Source organism: Centruroides vittatus, unplaced genomic scaffold, assembly GCF_030686945.1.
Source record: "Centruroides vittatus isolate TY-2023 unplaced genomic scaffold, ASM3068694v2 contig_900, whole genome shotgun sequence".
In the NCBI taxonomy this organism is placed as follows: Eukaryota; Metazoa; Arthropoda; class Arachnida; order Scorpiones; family Buthidae; genus Centruroides; species Centruroides vittatus.
In genome coordinates, this window is record NW_027122591.1 from 3,358,903 (window position 1) to 3,379,606 (window position 20,704).

Consider the following 20,704-nt stretch of genomic DNA (forward strand, 5'->3'; position numbering starts at 1 on the left):
CCTTCAGAAAGATAATATTCTGATTGCAATATTCAATTTTGTGTACACACAAAGCATTAAATGATACTTACTTGGTCCTGATGCAAAACGTATTCTCATGAAAATTTGAATCAAGGGTAACACAACAATAATCCTATTTAATATAGCACCAATACTAGCAGGATAATTTACGAAAAATAGCCCTAAAAAGTCAAAATATACAAGTTTTCCACTCTTAAATTTTTCTGGATGACCTAAATATGGTGAATTAAGGGCATTTTCAATTAAACCAAGCAGATTTTCACCTAAAAAAAAAGAATAAATATATTTAAACTTACATAACCTTCAATAATTTTGTATTAATCTATACATCACTACAGTAAAACATCATAATCAACAACATATAACAACAAACACTTTGTTAGTTAACCCATTTATAGCCAATTTATTTTTAATATATGTAAATTTCCTTTGGAATGCTTTTTTATAATGTTACATAAACTGCATATTGTTGAAAAATTTTAAGGTTTTTCTTTTGGGTATTCCAGGGAAAATGGTTCATATACAAACTGTTGAATGATGCCCATATACAATGTATACATAATGTATTAGAGAAGATAAAATTGTTGGATACCATTTATATAAATAACATAAATCCAACATTGTAGAAAGATAGATTTTATTTTATCTGAAACTGTTGCAATTATTATATGAAATATTTAAAACAGTCTGAGTGTAGATACGTAGCACAGTACATAATATTGAAACATATCCAATATTATAATTTCTAATAAATTATTTTATTTGACATCTGTTCAATAAAAAAATACAGTAACAGATAACAAATTTCCAATATATTTAGAACTTTATAAAAGTTTCTACAATAATCTATACTTTAAAATACACTTTTGATTACATTACATAATATTTGAAAAATATTACCTGTCCTTTGAATGCTTCCAGGATTTACAAAATCTGGAGTATCATGTTTTGTATGATAAACATAACCATTTTTTACAAATGCAAAATCAAGACCTATAAATTAGAAAATTTTGACTTTAATAAACCAATCTTTTGAAAATAGTAAAACTTATAACTTCATTATTTAAAACTTGAAACATACTATTTATTTTCAAAACTAATTCTACTTAAATCTTTATTATTTTATAAAGATTAAACAATTTTCTTTTATCATCATCATCAGAGTAAGAATTTATATTAAATATAATATTGTATCATCATAAAATAATAATACAGTACAGCATCGATTATCCGACCCCCGATTAACCGACTTATCGGTTAACTCAATTCCGTTCTAGTTGGCAAATTCAAATGTCCGCTAGTGATGTGGCGCTACAATATTTGGTTATGTCTTGGCTACTTTAATATTATTTTTGTTAAATTTTTGCATGTTTTAGCTGGCAGCACTGGCTCGACCATGAAAGGGAGGCTAGTATTTAAACCAGACCTAATACACTATACTAATAATGTATTTTTTCATACTTTTCGGTTATCCGAACAACCCCAGTCCCCAATTGAGTCGGATAATCGATGCTCTACTGTAATTTGTAATAAGTAATTAAATAATTTTATATAGATAAAATTTAATTTAAGAAACATTGCTAATATTTCAACTCATAAATTCACTGAAGTAATAATTCTGAAATGGTACATGATCTAAAAGACAAAAACCTTTCAGTTATTCTAACTTCTCTGGAGAGAAAACAGATGCAAAATTTTTCAAATTGATATGAATTGTAACAAAAATGGTTGATGAGCATTACTCCTTCTTCCATCCTCATTTCCAATATGACATCATTACTCCAATTTCAAGCTTCTTGGTACCAAATACTTTCAAATTTTTCTTTAAAACATCATTAAATGACTAGGCTCTGTCCCATGAACAACAAAAATATTAATTAAACACAACCCAGAAAGAATTAACCACTATTTTCAATTACCCATAAACCACTTGCACAGAAAACATGCTGCATTAACATTCTGTAAGAAAGCCTCCCAAATGAGGTTCCCATCTACTGATGATGTGGCACTCGAGGTAAACTTCTTTCTGTCTTTGCATGGGTCTTCACAAAGTTTCTGCAGTTTCATATTGTAGTTTTTTCACTATTTTACTTACCAGAACACATTTACAGTAGAGTTCATAGTGGTTTTAAGTGACTAGAGAAGAGTACTAGTAATATTGATTAAAACTACATAAATATACAAATTGATGCTACCATTTGTAATATACAGTGAGATCTGAAACAGTTTAGGTTTTATAATGTATACATTTGTTTTATAATAATTATGTTCACTGAGGAGGAGCCAAAGTCTCAAACTTGGCTTGAAATGAAATATTTAAAATACATTCAATAACGATTGAGTTGAAAGCCTAGGAGTCTTGAAAAACCAGTTAAGTTGAAAAATCCGTTTGCAGATTTGTGTACTGCATTTCAAAATGATGATATACTATGGACAATAAGCACAACTGATTCAAGAAAAGAAGTAATTGAAGCAAGGCTTTTGAGACCACATTTGTCAATAGCTATTCTGTGTTTATTTTCTGTTAGATCAGGTATTTATTTTAATAACCTGAATGTAACAGAGACTGAGGTAAACAGTATTGACAGTCACTTTTATAACCACTTAAAAAGGTGTTGGATGAATAAACCAAAATATTATGTCCTTCAAATCTGCTTTGAAAAATTCCTTTTTAAGTGGTTATAAAAGTGAATGATTATATCCAGCAAATATTGCTAATTTGAGCTTTGTTTTAGTATTGATAGTAATGTTTATAGCAGGTTTTTGCTATCATTTATTAATCAAAAAATTGAAATGCAACGTGTGTAAAAAATATTTAATTATGGACAGACTAAATTGTGTGTCACATAACAGTAATTTAATAATTTAGACTGTGGGGGTTTAAAATAACTAAGAAATTTCCTATATTAATTGCTATTTACACATATATAATTCTTACAAAAATACTTAACAGATATAATGAATCAAAATTTATGCAGCTGAATAATTAGTGACAGTATTTAACACAAATTGTCATGAAAATAATTTCTTCAAATAATGATTTTCTTCTGCCTCATTCTTGTGACAACAGATTATTTGTAGAGGAATACTACATGGACATGTACAAATGTTTTGCTCAACAATTATTGCAAGGTGAGAAACAACAATATAACAATAAAATTTGCTGATAAACTCAAAAATATTGTATTTCCAAACTGCTAAGTAGAAAGATACATAAGATTGCTTAGTCATACAAAAACACAACAACAATTCCAGTTATCACCTGCATATTACACATACCGCAGCAGCCTTTCTTATGGCTTTATATATTGATATTTCTGGCCTGTCCAAATGTTTGAGATGAGCCCTGTTGGTGGTGTGATGTAAAAGTTGGGCCAGATTGAGGAAGACCTGGACATCATTGTCTGTAGCATAGGCTGTGAGAACAGTGGTGGTAAGCTGCTTGTTGATGGTGTTTTTATGTAACAAAGCTGATTCTTAAATCTTTGAATAAAAAATGTAAAGATTTAAGGATTGGGTCATTGCTTTTATGTATTCTAAGTGTCAGTTCACTCTGTTATTGTGGATGGAGATAGAGTAAACACTTGGTAGATACTTCTTTTCTCTTGGATCTTTGGCATTTTTGAGTAATGAGTAAACTCTTGAACCCCTTTTGTAAATAAGCCTGATGTTATTAGCTCTCACTATCTCTTTATAAACACTAGAGAGGCTCTCGTTGTAACTGATGGTCTTGTATAAAAGCCTGACCAAAGGCCTGACTCAGCACTACCAAGCCAATATTATTCACAGCAAGAATGATGGTAAGTTATACATGATTAATATGATTAAAAAGCCTGCATTAACAAGAAAGTCAAAATTTTGGTACAGAACATTTAGCAATGTCTGCAATGTTCAATTGCACACATCGAATTTTTCAAAAATACAAAGATTTCAAAGTAATCGAGAACTTTTGGTAATCCAGCACCATTTTGGTCTCTTGTAGATTCTGGAGTAAAGAAAGGAGACTTCTACTAAAGAACAAATTATTATTAAATTACCTGGAATTTTTCCATAATCTCGAAATATTCTAAAATCAGTATCAGCAGCAATCATTCCACTCTGAAAAACTTCATGGGCTATTAAATCTCCATGTGGATATTTTGCTCCAGAAGCATAGGCCTGAAGCAACCATGGATTCTTATTATCTAAAATTACAGCAATAGTAATAATTTTTAATATTCAATAAATATAAAATCTATTTCACAATTTTTAGAATTTAAAAAATTTTTGAAATGTTAATTTGAATACATTGATATAAATTAACTATTTAACTAATTATAAAAAATAAATAAAATTATTTAGTGATTATCTGAAATTATATTAATGATAAGATAAAATTACAGTAGAGCATCGTTTATCCGAATCAATTGGGGACTGGGGTTGTTCGGATAACTGATTATGTACGAAAAAATATATTAACCTATCCAATGTTGAAATTTTTCGCCATTGCATGTCACTTCGTGTTGAATTTTTCTCCGTTGTGTGTCGCTTCGTGTTGAATTTTCGTCAATTTTAAGCCAAAAGAAAATTTTTATAATAATAATCGAGGCTATTGTATCGTTAAAAATTATTTCTTTATTTTGTACAAACAAAATAAATATATTGAAAAATATAAAAACATGAAAATTATACTTTAGAAGTTAATCTAGTATCAAAAACGTTCGATTCAGCATGACACAGTCCGACTGGAAAGCTTTCGGTTAACCAACGTTTCAGTTGACCTGCTTTCGGATAAACGATGCTCTACTGTATTTTGAAAAAACAGAATAAAACATTGACAAATATAACAACAAACAGCAAGTTAAACTTTTGTAATTTCTTATAAAATATAATAAAATTTCAAATTTTTCAGAACATGAGCAACTAACCACTTTGAAACAATAATTCTCTTCCCCCAGCTCCACTTGCTTCAAGATTTATAAATGCTGTTATATCTTTTGCCCAAGGATGTTGTGTAATAAATCCATGTGAACCCTAAATGAAAACAAATGTTCAGTATAAATTTCAAAATTCATTTTAAAATATTTCATTATTGAAAAATAATACATAATTTGCTTATGTTTAAGTTTTCATACTGTGAAACAATATAAAAACTATATAAATTAACTCACCTTAATCCAGTAACGAAAAAATTAATTAATTATAGTAGTATATCCAGTTTTTTGCAGTAATTAACATATAAAATAAAACTAATTTAAAATGGAGATACAGCAAGCACAGTTCATTTGCTAGTTTCATGAACACAAACTAAGAATTGAGTCAAAATGCTAGCAAGTTATTATTATTATTGACGTATTATTAAATATAAAATAAAGAATTTTAAAACATTGTGCCTGCTCATGCTAGCAACCTTGTACATTGTCATTTTGATCCCACTGTATCTCAAAATAAACCCTGATTTTTATTAGGTTTTAATTTCTTCATCTCATACTATGTAAAGGCAACAAAGTTTAATCAAAATCAACTGATCAAATTTTGAGAACAAACTCAATTCTACAAGCAACATAGAAGAGACTTTGCTAATATTCCACCTCAACTAGACTATTGCTCTACAATTAATTCAACAAAGATTAAAATTACATTAAGATGCACTCTATTTAATAAAACATTGTTCACTGTTAAATATTGTATGGATTTTAATAAATATTTAATAAACTTGAAAACATATCTGAATCATTTAATGACAGAAGTGTAGGGATTTGCTGTTTGAATATGCACAGTCATACCTAAGTGACAGCTTATGTGAAATTCATGTTGATTGTGATGTACAGTACCTTGGTGTAAGGTCAATGTGTACAGATCCAGATGAAAATCATCATTTATTAACTATTCTAATTATTTAAACATACAGATTTACTGGTTGGCTGATATTCCAAATACTGAGGGAGATAGCTTATACGTAATGTATCCACAGAGAAGCTAATATCATTCAAAATCAAATCTTGAATGAGTGTTTTCTTTCCCTTTCTGTTTTTTCTTCTCAGGAAGTTGGTCAGTCCATAAAAATTTAACAATATATGTGGACAATGTTGCCTGGATGCAGATAGATGATACTTATAAGTCCCCTTTCCTATCGCATAAACTGGTCTTTATTTCTTTTGTAGCAGTTCCAAATCCTGTTTCTCATTGCTCGCACTTTCTTCTCTGTTGGTTTGTGTATTCCCTCTCTTCTCTTTAACTTTGAGGATCCTTTGTGTGTTTTATCCTGAATTATCACTCAGTAGTTCCTGGTTGTCTCACTAATATATAATGATGTGTCATGTTGATAAGTTATTTTGAAAGAAAAAGTTTTCTGTGTAAGTATACACAGGAAATATCTTAGGCTCCGTTATAAAGGTTTATTGGGCTGCAATTTGAAAAAATATTATAGACCTATAAACTCGCACTGTCATCTATCTGTCTGTCTTACCTTAATCTCCAGAATAAAGTCAGATAGATTAAAAACAAGACCAAATATGGAAACCTCAGGAACAGGAGGCCCTGATTAATTGTATATGAACTTCCAGAAGACACACTATTTCAAAAATTTTCCTCTCTAAAGAGGAAAATTTCATGTTATTTTCAGATTTATAGAGTTTATGTTATTTTATATTTTCCTCTGTAATTTTCTCTTAAAATTTTCCTCTTACAAAGAAAAATTTTCTCTTAAAATAATCTGAAGATCTGATCTCTTAAAATAATCTAAAGATAAAAGTTATAAATTCAACTTTGATTTCAAATTGGATTTTCCTCTTTAAGATACAGAGGAAAATTTAGAGGATATAGAGGAAAGTTTACAGGACAAAGAGGACAATTTTTGAATTTATAACTTTTATCTTATTTTAGGATAAGAGTTGTGTTAAAACCTTGATTGATTGCTTGATATGATTTTAAGATAAGAGTTATCTTAAAATCATATCAAGCATGAGTTTGAAAATAATTTCCTTCATTCTCACCTAACCTCCTTTTATGCAAATCTTGGCAATGTCAACAATAAACACGAGGAACATTTCCACCAAGTATACCATCTATCAACAAAATGTCTATCGAAGGCAAGTGGATTGGTGAAATGTTGACTATTACTGGACATTGATTTCAAAACCTAAAAGTGCATCATACAAATGAAAAATGGCAAGAAAAACTTTTTAAAAAGTTTAATATAAATTGTATCCTTTCTATTACCAGTAAAATTAATAACAAACAAGTTGGTTTTTTTCTTATTCTGATAACAGAAATACTTCATTCTTAATTTAATTATAAAAAATAACAGAACTACAAAATTATGTACAAAAGATTAAGAAAAATTATGAAAGTAACAATTTGTTGTCCAATGTTATATAACATGAACTGAATGCATAGAACAGGAGAACTAAAAGTGGAGGTATGCTTATGCATGCCTTTGGTGGTCTAGGAAAAACTGCAAAAGAGAGATGAATATATACTGCTGGCCATCCAAAATGCAACACCAAGAAGGACCAGAGATATCACAACCAAATTTATTTGGGAGATAACATGTTGTACAGAGATCAAATGATTGAAAATACAGTCTCTTGTGAAGTGAGGAAGATGATGGAATCAGTACGGAGTGTTGCCGCCATTGCTGGCTATAACCGCTGCTACATGCCTCGGCATTGAGTCAAAAAGGCTTTGGATATGTTGGGGTATAGCATTCCATGCTGCTTCCACATATTGCCAAAGTTGATTTGGTGTAGTTGCGGGTGGTGTATCCCGAGCCAGTCGTTCTGCAATCATCGACCAGACGTTTTCTATAGGTGAGAGATCGGGAGAACAAGGAGGCCAAGGCAGCAATGCAATCTGATGGGCGAAAAAGAAGTCTTGAGCAATGCGTGCCACATGTGGTCGTGCATTATCCTGTTGGAATGTGGCTGTTGGCAAGCTCTGAAGGTATGGGAGGACAACAGGCTCCAACACCTCAGAGATATAGCGCTGGCTGGTCAGTGTACTGGCAATGTGTACTAGGGGGTGTGGGAGTAGAATCCAATACAACCTCAAACCATAACAACAGGTCTAGGACCAGTATGGTGATGCATAAGGCAACAGTTCAGCAGTCTCTCCCCACAGTGTCTCCAGACTCTAATCTGACCATCGTGGTGTTGCAGGCAGAAGCGGGATTTGTCAGTAAAAACAATGTCGTTCCATTCGGTTGTCCATGTCTGTTGGTCATTGCACCATTGCCAGCGCAAACGCCTGTGGTTTTGACTCAACGGTAAACGCAGCAATGGACGTCTTGTGGACATTCCACTCTGCTGCAAACAACGTCGAATGGTACGTGTGGACTAGGGATTGCAATTGCTGGGTCCCTCATCCAGCAATCCAGATGGATCCAGCGCTGCAATCCGCAAATACTCAATTAACTTTCTAAATAATGGCGCAAAAGTCTATGTTGTCGATGTTGCTGCTTTTCTACGTGCGCTATCGCTCAGCAGTGAGAGTGATGTTGCTGTTCAGTGTGGGACGTGCTACATCCCCTCTCTATACCGCACCGCCTGCCCTTTTACCTCTGCTGATCTAATTGCCAGTTGACTTTCTGCTCTCGCTAAATAAAGTGTCTTCGCACTTTAGTAACTCCTCTCCTAGTCCTGGTGCATAATTCTAATTTACGGTCGGTTGTGACATCAAAGAATCACGTGACGGAAAGATTTATGATTATTTGATGACCCTGAAACCAACTAGCATAGAGGCAGAAAGGGCCTTCTCTGCAGCGGGATATATATGCAATTCATTAATAAGTAGGTTGGGAGACAACACCATCAATACCATTTGTTTCTTGAGATCCTACTTCCAGAAAAGTAAAAAAAAAAAAAAAAAAATAGAAGTGATTGATTTAATTTTATTTAATCCTTTAAAATACTTTATTCAAGCCAAGACTAATATTTTATAACTTCTACTCTAATTCTATTAAGTAAGAGTTTTTAACTTTTATTCTGTAAGTGGTTAGTGGGCTGGGCTAGGCAATTTTATTTTGAAAATTAGTGAGAAACTGAGACTACCTAGTTAGTTAAATAGTTAATTAAATTAATGAGTATCAGTATCTTAGATATGTTGATATGAATGTATGTTATTCGTGATTGTGATGATAATAACTAACTACTAGACTACTACTAACTACTTACTCACTACTTTACTAACACTAATAATTAAATTACTTATAAATAACTACAGACTGATATGTATAGCCTATACATGCATAAGGAAACTGGTAAGACTGATAGCCACTTAGCCACTGATTATCCGTTCTTTCATTATTATAATATATTAATATAAATTAATTAGTAGTATTACCTTTGCTATTATTTAACTTAAAGATTACTTTATAATTATAATCAAACTAAACATTTGAAGTTAATTATCTCTATCTCAAGTGTTAAACGGAACCAAAGTTAAGTTTACTACCCAAACGTGTAAGAAGTTTTACTCGTTTGTAGTGATCAGTCTAAATAATAAAAGCTTCTTAAGTATTTTTAAAAAATGTTTTATTTCTTTAAAAAAACCATAAATTGCTGGATAGCTGAGTAGAAACTAAGCTAGATAACCAATAGAAACTAAGATAGATAACACTTTATTGCACCAAAAATACATCTGCGCTGGATCGATTTTGGTCCAGCAAAAATCCAGCTGGATTGAAAACACTGCTGGATTGCAATCCCTAGTGTGGACACTGATTGTTGCGCAACAGACTGAATTTGTTGTGATGTGGAACAGCGATCCATCACTGCCATGTGCACGATATGCCTGTCATCACGTGCAGTGGTGCAACGAGGTGGGTGCAATCGGTCCCATCAGTCCGTCGTTCCCACCTGCATCCAGTGGTTACAGATCTGCATCACAGTTGCTTGGTTACGTCCGACACAATCGGCAATTTCTCTGAAGGATAATCCGCAATCCCTATAGGAAACTATTCTTCCTCGGTCGAACTCAGAAACGTGCTCGAAAGGCACTCGTTTTCTTTTGCGTGGCATACTGAAGCTGCTTACGCCAAAAAAAACACACAAAAGAACAATTCCAGTACTTCAAAACGGCCTTCTATTCTCCCTTTATATAGCACTTGCAGGTGGCACAACAGGCACCCGTGATGTGCATCTGCACTGAAATGATAATCATTTGCATATCTCATCGCAACAAACGCATGGTGTAAATTTTACTTGATTTGGACGCTTCCTTCAGGGTGTTGCATTTTTGATAACCAGCAGTGTATCTGCAGTGCACAACAATATCTGCAGATTTTTCATATTTTCTAAAGATACTCTTAGTGGCTCTAGACAAAGAAAGAGACGTTTGAAAATTTTTTTGTTACAATTTATAGTTCAAATATAGCTTGTTCCATCACGTAACTCCAACTTCTTTTTAAGGTACTTTCAAATATAGTAGAATCTCACTAATTCGGACTAATTAAGGGAAAGTCTAGTCTGAATTAGCAAGGATTTTTACTCAAATTCATATTGTATGGTCTGAAAAGTACACTTTCTTCAATAAAATCAAATTTTATTGTGCACTTTAAATGAACAAATACAGTGGGTTTGATAAACTTTTATAATGCAAAAGTAGTAATAGAACTATATATATAAACAACTCAATAACCTGATGTATTATTAATCATCCAACCATCAGCCAAATTAATTGGGCAATATTACATTACATTTAATAATAATAAATTATATGATTAGAAATTAGAGGTAGGCATTAGGCACCATCTCTTATCAAAAGTAGAAACTATAATTTTAATATAATTTAGAATAGCTTGGAAGAAAAGATTGGGCCAGAGAAAGAATTGAACCTGCAATCCTCACTTACTGTGCAGTGCATAATTTCTTATTATCATAATCATGTAATTTCTTATTATTAACTGTACTATAATATTGCCTGATTAATTTGGCCAATGGCTGGATTATTAGTAATAGCACTGTTATTGTCATTGCCAACATTTGGTAATTTGAGCGTAAAAAGTAAGTTATTTTTGTTTGAATTTCTTTTCTAACTATTCCTTGATCATATCTTGATGCATCTGTCTAAGAGTAAAGTAATATTTTCAAAAGGATTAGAATTTAGGTGAGAGTCCATAAAATTGACAAATTCAGTATTTTAAAACAAACACACACAGTGAAAAATAATATTTGAATGATCACAAATTCCAAATTAGTGACATTTTACTGTTCATAAAAAAGATGAATTAAACACACAAAAATACAGTATTGCCGATAAGTTTTTGAATAGTTACAGCATCATCTAATGGCTGTATTCACAACATTAGATGATACTGTAACTGTAAAATCAACTATATTTACTCAGATGTTTAAAATATGTGTATCATCATAAAAAAAAGAAGAAACCTACTTATAGACGAATTAAAAACAAACAGTAAAACAAATTAAAAAACATATAGAACCTAACAACATTAGAATTATTATACAGGCAGTCAGATGTAATTCATTCCTAAAAGTGTGCGTAAAAGTCAAATGTACAAAAGTTAAACAAGAAGTTCTGTTTCCATAGAAGAAACAATAGAATCCACTCTCCGTCAATTACACTTACGAGTTTCTCCAAATTCTGATTTCCAAATAATAATCTGTTTTCATTTGAGAATGGATTAAAACATCAGGTGCCTGTGTGATTTTGGAATTTCAATCTGGAATTCAATTCAAAAGCTTTGCTTTTCCTATTGCTATTCATCTTTACTCCTGACAATATACAAGAACAATTCAAATGATCCAGATAAAATACTTATGTTTTTAAATACAAGAGGGTAAGCATCCAGTAAAAAATGCAAATACACGGTTCACAAAAATTATTTGCAAAAACGCAAAAAATCTTTCACTCGCACGTATAGGTCGACCTAGGAATTTGAAGCTGTGATACATGAATAAAAACCTCGTCTTATATGCGAGTAAACACAGTATAAAAAATCTCTTATTAAATTTATAAAAATAGCGTAGCAATTATTTTTTTACATTTACTATGCTGCAATGCATAAAACATTAAAATCATAATTACAGTGAAAACAGATGAAAACAATTAATTTTCAAGATAGATTTTGTAATTATTGAAACCAAAACTGAAATAAAGTGTCACCAAAAGAATAACTCAAATTTTTCATTTGTCAAACTGAAAATAAATGAAATGCTTGCCGAGTTTTTATTAAACTTTTCATTATCAGTTCCTTTGAACAATAATAATGAGGTATAAAAATTATAAGAAAACAAAAAAATACTAAATTACTAAAAGGCAATATTTAACTTTTTTTAATAATATAAATAACGTTTGAAATTTATTTTAACAAAAATAAATATACATTCAATGTCTTTGTTTTTACTTCAAATGAAATGCTTTGATTGAAAAATAGCTGTGATAAAAAATTTTTGATAAAGGTTTATTTGGCTGCAATTTGAAAAAATTGTAGACCCATAAATTCCCAGTTATCCAATCATCATCCATCTGTCTTTCCTTTATCTCGAGAACAGAGTTAGCTAGATGAAAGATGAAACCAGATATGGAAACTTTAGGGGCAGGAGGACCCAATTAATTATATATGAATTTCCAATGCAAACCAAAAATCGGGTTATTTTAATTCAAAACTTCTCCTGAAAGGAGTGATAGATGACTGGCATGACTCCATTACTAACAGAAAAGTATGGTGTACAGGGGTAAGATCCTACAGTACTAATTTGAGATGGAGAGCATATATTTTAAATTAAATTAATTAAAAATATGATTAAAAATTGCAGCCCAGCAATGTGATGATGTCATAATAAATACTCACTCCTGTATTTTATGAAGGTTTTTATTTATTAAACTTCATCATTATAAAACTATATTTTTCACTAGCAATATACTATATTTCCATTATAATGAAATAACATATCAATTATAAAAATTTGAAAATCTAAACTGACATAAACTAAAACTTTCTGGACTTTCTTAAATATATAACATTCTTAAATTTCATATTTATATTACATTTTTTTCACAAGTACACTATCATATAAATCAGAGGTTCCCAACCTTGTGCCCACAGACGCATGTGCACCCACAGAGCTATTTATTTCCCCCTGCAGCAGAGTGTTGAAATAATGGAAAAAAAATTAAATCTTAAAAATAAACAAAATAAAAAGTTACTTTAGTTTTTAAAATCTTGCTAGATGTAGTGAGAAATTTGCTAAATTGGCTACATTTGGGCTACACTGATTGCTGCCTAATCCATCACGCCTATTATTGGGTTGTTCGGAAAGTAATTTCGTTTTTTCCATAGAAAAATAAACGCAATATTCTTATAATAAATAAATATTTTATTGAATTATATATTGACCATTTTGGTCAAATACCTGTTGTCATTGTTTCTGGTAGTAGCATGATTTCACATTCATAAAAGTTTCGATCGTTGTTTACAAAAAACTGATCCAAGTGATTTTTGACATTGTCATTTCAAGTAAATGTCTTACAGTTAAAAAAAATTTGTATAGATCGAAACAAGTAATAATCTGAGTGTGCCCGATCTGGCGAATGTGGTTGGTGTGATAACACATCCCATCTATAACTGTTTCTGACAAGTTAACCAAACTTGTGTGAAATTTGGCATTATCATGGTAAAATACTACACTTTGTTTGTTGATCAATTCTGGCCTTTTCTGTTTCATGATATTACTCAATCTGTTTACTCGATGGCAGTACACTTTCAAATCAATTGTTAAATTGTCTGGTAAAAGCTCAAAAAAAAATTTCTTTAAAATCCCACCATAGAGAGCATCTCCCTTTAATAACATGTGGAACCCATATATTGAGCTTTGAAACAAAACCAATTTGTTTTAAGTAATAATAAACAGTTCAATTTAACAGATTTAATCTCGTAGTGATTTCACGTGTTGTTATATGGCAGATTGCTTAAATCGGTACCTTTATTTTGTTTTCATTGGCTTCAAATGGCCATCCAGAATGTGGTGTATCTTCGATATTAAAATTGCCAGAACGCAATTTTGTAAACCAGTTTTGGCACTGTCTTTCTCTCAACACATCTTCTCCGAACATGTACCACAATTTTTTTCTTGTTTGAACAGCATTTTGGTTTTTTAGTTATAAAAAAGCAAAATATGCCAAAAATGATGCTTTCGATTTTCCATATTTGATGGGTCACCGAAAAAAAAAAAAAACAATTGTACAGAATCAAACAAAATTTTTTACAAATAAGCCTTAAAATGTCAGCTGTCAAATTATATAATGAAAATGTGGTTTAAAATCAAATTGGCTGATAAAAATACATCTAATTCCTCTAGTAATAAAAAAACGAAATTACTTTCCGAACAACCCAATATAATGTGGCAATTGAGTGTTGATACAATGCCAAGGAAACAATATACAAAGTGTAATACCAAAACACAAATAGTGAACAGATACAATTAATACACTTCTCAATGTCAGATGTGGTAGCTGTATATACGTAATGTGAATGAATGTCTCTTTAATTCGAATAAATAAATCCGGTAGACTTCCTCACAGCTATTAGCTGTGAGGAAGTCTACCGGATTTATTTGTTTGGATTAAAGAGACATTCATTCACACAATTAATACACTTTATTTACACAGAACAAAACAAGTGTCGCAGGATCTTTTGTTGGGATCCAAACTAAGGTTGAATACCAGTGAAATTTCCGTGCATCGGGAGTGCATGTGATTACAGATTAAAAAAAAAAAAATGTTTTACACATAACAGAAGTAACCGAAATTAATATTACCTTAAAACTACAAAATACGCCAAATGCATCAAAATACAGTTTTGGATAAATAATTTGTCAAAAAATTCTTTTTCACTTGATGGATGAAAAAAGTGATTGGTGAAAATAATTTTGACCTTACATTATTTATTACCAGTGGCGTGCCGTGACATTTGATGATAGGGAAGCTGTGTTTCTGTGAGAAGCCGACTTCCAGGGGCAATCAGTTAATTGCACATCAGTGATGATCTTGGTTCCATTCGTATTGTTTGTTTGATAAGCCAGTAAAAACCGTAGACTTATCTAAATGTATTTTTAATATCACAATTACATTCTGAATCGCTAACCACGATATAAGGGCTAAAATTATAAATAAAATAATAAAAGCTTACTTGGTGAAATAAAATGTGTGGTGGATGTACAGTACATACTCGTACCTGGTACAGAATATTCTTCAACTGTATGAATATACTTTTAAAGAAAATTATAATTAAATATAGCTTTGCAAAGAAACGTACATAAAAATAGCATAAAATCTTCTTTACTTTTTAAATCTTAAAACAATCCACTCAGTCAAACAGCTCCCTACGAGTGACTAATGGATGGAATCAGAGACGGTCCAGGTAGGTGCATGCCTGCCGGCTGCCAAATCCCGAGGGTGCAATCAATGTCAAATGCCTGTTTTGTCGCATCACTCGTATACCTCAAAGGACGCGACAAGGTTGTTGCACATTTTAAACGTTTCTCGCCATAGCTATAAAAATCTAAATATGTTAAACTTAATACTAAGTAGATTGTCCGTCATTTGTTTTCTAACTAATTCGTTTTAGGGCCAGGTCCACGGAAATTTCCAAAATTTACAACTTTTCGATCACTCTCATTGAACTGAAAAAATTTCAGTCTTTATTATCTAATATTACGAAGAAATCAGTCTCCACTGTACTCGGCTAGAGATTGGTTCGGTTAAGCTTTTGTTTAAGTAAAATTCCAGCTTTTTCGTTAGGGTTTTATTGATGTCCACAATTCCCTAATCTCTTAATTATTTAACTACTTCTTAAGTAGAAATAAGTTCAAACCGGTTACTTTGTACTTGAATATTTGTAGTCTTGAGAAAAAGTGGAAAGACAAATTTCTTATGACAATGGATACATAAATCGTAAATTTAAGGAAAATAAATTCTAGAGCTTTTTTTGTACTTTATGCATCTTTCATTGAATTTAGTTGTAAGTGATGCTGCCAAAGTAATAGTTAATTTTTTAACATTGCACAAGATTTGTACACGTTTTTTCTACATTTCCTTATAGATGGGACATACTAAATCGTAATATCACCGGTTTAACATTGAAATCCGTAAGTAATATAAGATGGGAGAGCGGAATAAAAATATCAAATATTTTAATGAATTTTTTAGAACTCCTGTCAACTATACAGAACTATCATAAAAACATCTTACCAGTAAATTCTTATCGGTTGGGTTAAGTTATAAATCTACTCATGATTCACATAATGAGGCGAGGGCGGCCAAATATCACAGGCAGGCGGCTAACAGGCTAGGACCGGTCCCGGATAGAAATGGAAGCGTTATATGTGCGTAGCTTCCACCAGCTAAACCGGGTGAGGTTGGTGCTCTGTAAAGCGCATGCGCGAATAAGTATAATCTGGCTGTTTGGAAGCTGACAATATAGCGCTTCCATTCCGCCACTAATATTCGAATATACAATAGCAATCTTATCTTTTTTTTATATGTAGTATAGAAATTTGTAATAAGATACATAATGTGATTATAATAAAATATTAATTTTAATTATATGAAAATAATCGCACAATATGTATTTACTTTATAGAAAATACAAGGGAAGCGACGCTTCCACCGCTTCCAATGACGGCATGCCACTGTTTATTACTCATCTTAAAAAACATTTGGAACAGTTTGAAAGTAGATTCCAGCAATTTATCATTATTGAACCCATAGCTACATTTTTTGTAAATCCTTTTACTACACAAGTAGACATTATTGAAACTGCTAAGTCTATAGCAAAACTTCAAGAAGAAACTCGAAAATTGAAGAAAAGATTTTAGATTTTCAAAATGACATCATATTATAATCTCACAATATGAATTAGTTGATCATAAAAAGTATAATCTTTTGAAAAAAGAAGCCTTCAAAATCAAATCCTGTTTTGGTTCCACATATTTGTGAGAATGTTTGTTTTCCACCATGAATTTTATAAAATCGAAAATCAGATCTCAACTCACTAATGCCAAGCTTGAAGATTATTTACAATTGAAATCATGGTCTTACACTCCCAACTTTGAGAAATTAGCAAATGAAATGCAATGTCAAAAATTGCACTAATTCAGCTTTTATAATATATATCTATGTTATAGTAAGTATATGTTACAAAATGCATGTTATAATAAGGACATAATTAGGAACTGCAATTGCTGGAACCCTCCTCCAGCAATCCAGCTGGATCCAGCGCATTCTTCAGCCTGCTGAATCCAGCACCAGGTGCTGGATCCACAAATACTCAATTAACTTTCTAAATAATGGCGCAAAAGTCTACATTGTCAGCGTTGCCGCTTTGCTAACTACTAGACTGCTAGGCTACTAATTACTTACTCACTACTTTACTAACACTAATAATTAAATTACTTATAAATAAACTACACCTTTACCAATCCAGCAAAATTTAATAAAATAATAATGTATTCAATCGCTTTTAATGATCTTCCTTAGTTACAAAAGAATACATTAACTATAGAACATAAAATGTGTTCGGAATAAATATAAGGAGAATAGCGCTTAATTACATCCCATTTTTAAACAAGATACATAGATGTACAGCCAGGTCTGATAATTTTCACATTGTATACTGACGTAATCCCACTGTTTCCAAACTTTTAAGGAACGATAAAAAGAAAAAGAGGATCGGAATTCAACAACAGGTATATATTCGGTGCCTTTACACAACCAATGTTTCAATTCCAAGCTTGTTTATGTGGGTGCAATAATGCGCAGTTTAAAACAAAGGCTCAAGGAGCACAAATATACAGTCAGTAAGAACCTTGACAACACTGCGCTGGCATCATACGCAAGACAGAAGGATGTTAACGTCCAATGGGATCAAGCGGCAATTATAAAAGCGACGACAAATAAGCAAATGGTCAAACATCTTGAGAGATTGGAAATCTGCAAGGTCCACATGGCAACTGGTTGTATAAACCATAGAGATGCGGACCCATTGTCTACCGCGTGGAGATCCTTTTACATTAATTAATGTTATTAACGGACAATGCTGGTTTTGTTGTTATATCTTATATTTTTTCCTTTTAGCTATTTATTTTGTTTATTTATCTATATTTTTCCGCTTAGGCGTTTTCCATTAATTTTTATATTTATTCCGAACACATTTTATGTTCTATATTTAATGTTCTATTTTTTGTAACTGAGGAAGATCGTTAAAAACGATTGAAAACGTTATTTTATTAAATTTTGCTAGATTGATAATGGTGTAGTTTATTTAACTTATTCTACTTCCAGTACACAGTTTTTATATACTTATAAATAACTACAGACTAATATATAGAGCCTATATAAGAAAACTGGTAAGACTGATAGCCACTTAGCCACTGATTATCCGTCCTTACATTATTATAATATAATATATTAATATAAATTAATTAGTAGAATTACCTTTGCTATTATTTAACTTAAAAATTACATTATTATAATTATAATCTAACTACACATTTAAAGTTAATTATCTGTATCTCAAGTGGTAAACGGAACCAAAGTTAAGTTTACTACCTAAATGTTTAAGATTTATAGTAACCAGTTTAAATAATAAAGGCTTCTTAAGTATTTTAAAATAAATGTTTTATTTCTTTAAAAAAAAACCATAAATTGCTGGATAGATAGATAGACAGATAACACTTTATTGCATCAAAAATACATCTGTGCTGGATCGATTTTGGTCCAGCAAAAATCCAGCTGGATTGAAAACACTGCTGGATTGCAATCCCTAGACATAATATTTATTTATTTATTTTTTAATCTGATTTGCGCCCGCCACTATTTTTTGCAATCTCAAATGTGCCCGCACCACAAAAAGGTTGGGAATCCCTAATATAAATCATATAATAGTCTGATCATAATCTGTGCCAACAATAGTTAGTTACTAAACAGTTATATTATCAACTAATGTTTCCATGTGATCAGTCACGTAGGCTTGATAGCTTAGAGCTGCATATGAATATCATCAGATTTTTTCAATTAGATCATCAACAGATTATAATAATGTAAATATCATACATTACACAAAGGGTTCCCTCTGCACTCACGTATGGTAATCCCAAATTGTTTCAGCAGCTAGGGATTAGTTTGTCTGATGATGCCCATTCAACACAGGTGAAAACATTTGTACATATTTTTAAAAAGTTTCTGGATTATAGGTTTTTAGCGTTTTTAATTAAAGATAAAGATATATACTTACATAGTATAATATACAAATAAACAAATATACTAAATTTATGTATTTACAATATATAAATTAGACAAACTTGTTTAAAACATATTTTTATTTTTAAAAAATCTTTAATTATTTGGAAGCTAAATGAATCTGTTTCACAATATAAAATTTTAGTAAACATGAAATTGACAATTGCAATAATGTTGTTAATTTGACAAATATCTAAAAAAATTGTATTTACATTAATACAATCTGATGATCTAATTAAAAAAAATTTGATAATATTCATGGTATTTAATCATTAAATAATAGCAATTTTTATTAAAAAAAATTGCTATCATTAGATATACAGTGAAACTTCAATTAACAAGCATAATTCGTTCCAAAATCTTACTCGTAATGCAAAACACTCATTAAGCAAAACAATTTTTCCCATATAAATTAATGTAAAATACAATAATGCATTCCATGCCAAAAAAAAAACTCAAATATTTTACGTATAACGTTTATTCAAAAAATTTATACGATATACATTGTTAAGGAGCGTGACATTAAGATGCTAGTGGAATGACTGCTAAACACAGACTGATGGAGCATGTGTACAATCCGGGACATACTTTCTCATCACTCGTTATGCAAAATGTCGCTCGTTAAGTGAGTCATTTTTTACAAATTTGTTTTGCTCATTATGCGAGGTTCCACTGTAACTTATATTTATCAAACTTTTTCATTCAATTAAGTCTTATTACTTAAAAATGTGAGTTTAACATTAATAATTATCTATATTTAAATATAATTATATCCATAACACCTTATAGAAATAAGTAATTGTTTCCATTGATAATAAGTGTGCAAATTTATAGTATATTCTAATAAAAGTTATATCATGCATGACAAAGGCAACTACTTAAATTTTGTATAATGAATAAATATTATATTTATAGCAAAAAACTAGGAATTTGATAACATCTAAATTACCTGGAGTAAATTTTCTTCTGCACCATTAAAAAGAAAGATTAAAGGATGAGGTAACGGTTTCTGATGCTGAGTAAATATAACTAATAACTCAAGCATTATGGCACAACTAACACCGTCATCACTAGCACCTTAAAAAAATAAATCGATTATTAATAAATATGTAACTAAAATATTAGATTTTATTTGCTTAAAATAGAATTGTAATTCAATATTAATAATGCCTAAATTCTTAGTTTATTTTATTCAATTATATTTTATTAATAATACAATCAACTATCCAACCATTGACTAATTTTTGTATTTATATTATTGTAATAATGGTTACATTTCACTAAGTTTTGCAGTCTTATTATATATTAAGAAATCATTTATATGGTTGATTAATTGGTCATGTTTGTTTAATTATCACATTTTAATAAACTAAAACGTGTTTGTTATATATTAAATTCGAAATAAAACTTCATTATTTAAAATGTATATCTGAATTTTGAAAAA

General features: G+C 30.7%; 1 protein-coding gene across 1 annotated transcript in view; it reads right to left on the reverse strand.

The window, feature by feature from the left end:
- LOC136984056 (endoplasmic reticulum metallopeptidase 1-like) overlaps window positions 1-20,704 on the reverse strand; it is a 43,128-nt gene that overhangs the window by 16,351 nt on the left and 6,073 nt on the right. Inside the window, exons 2-6 of the mRNA XM_067280977.1 lie at window positions 20,210-20,337; window positions 4,929-5,034; window positions 4,059-4,205; window positions 922-1,014; window positions 72-284 (exon numbers count right to left, since the gene is read on the reverse strand). Coding sequence (XP_067137078.1) covers window positions 72-284; window positions 922-1,014; window positions 4,059-4,205; window positions 4,929-5,034; window positions 20,210-20,337 — 687 coding nt within the window. The remainder of the gene's footprint in view (window positions 1-71; window positions 285-921; window positions 1,015-4,058; window positions 4,206-4,928; window positions 5,035-20,209; window positions 20,338-20,704) is intronic.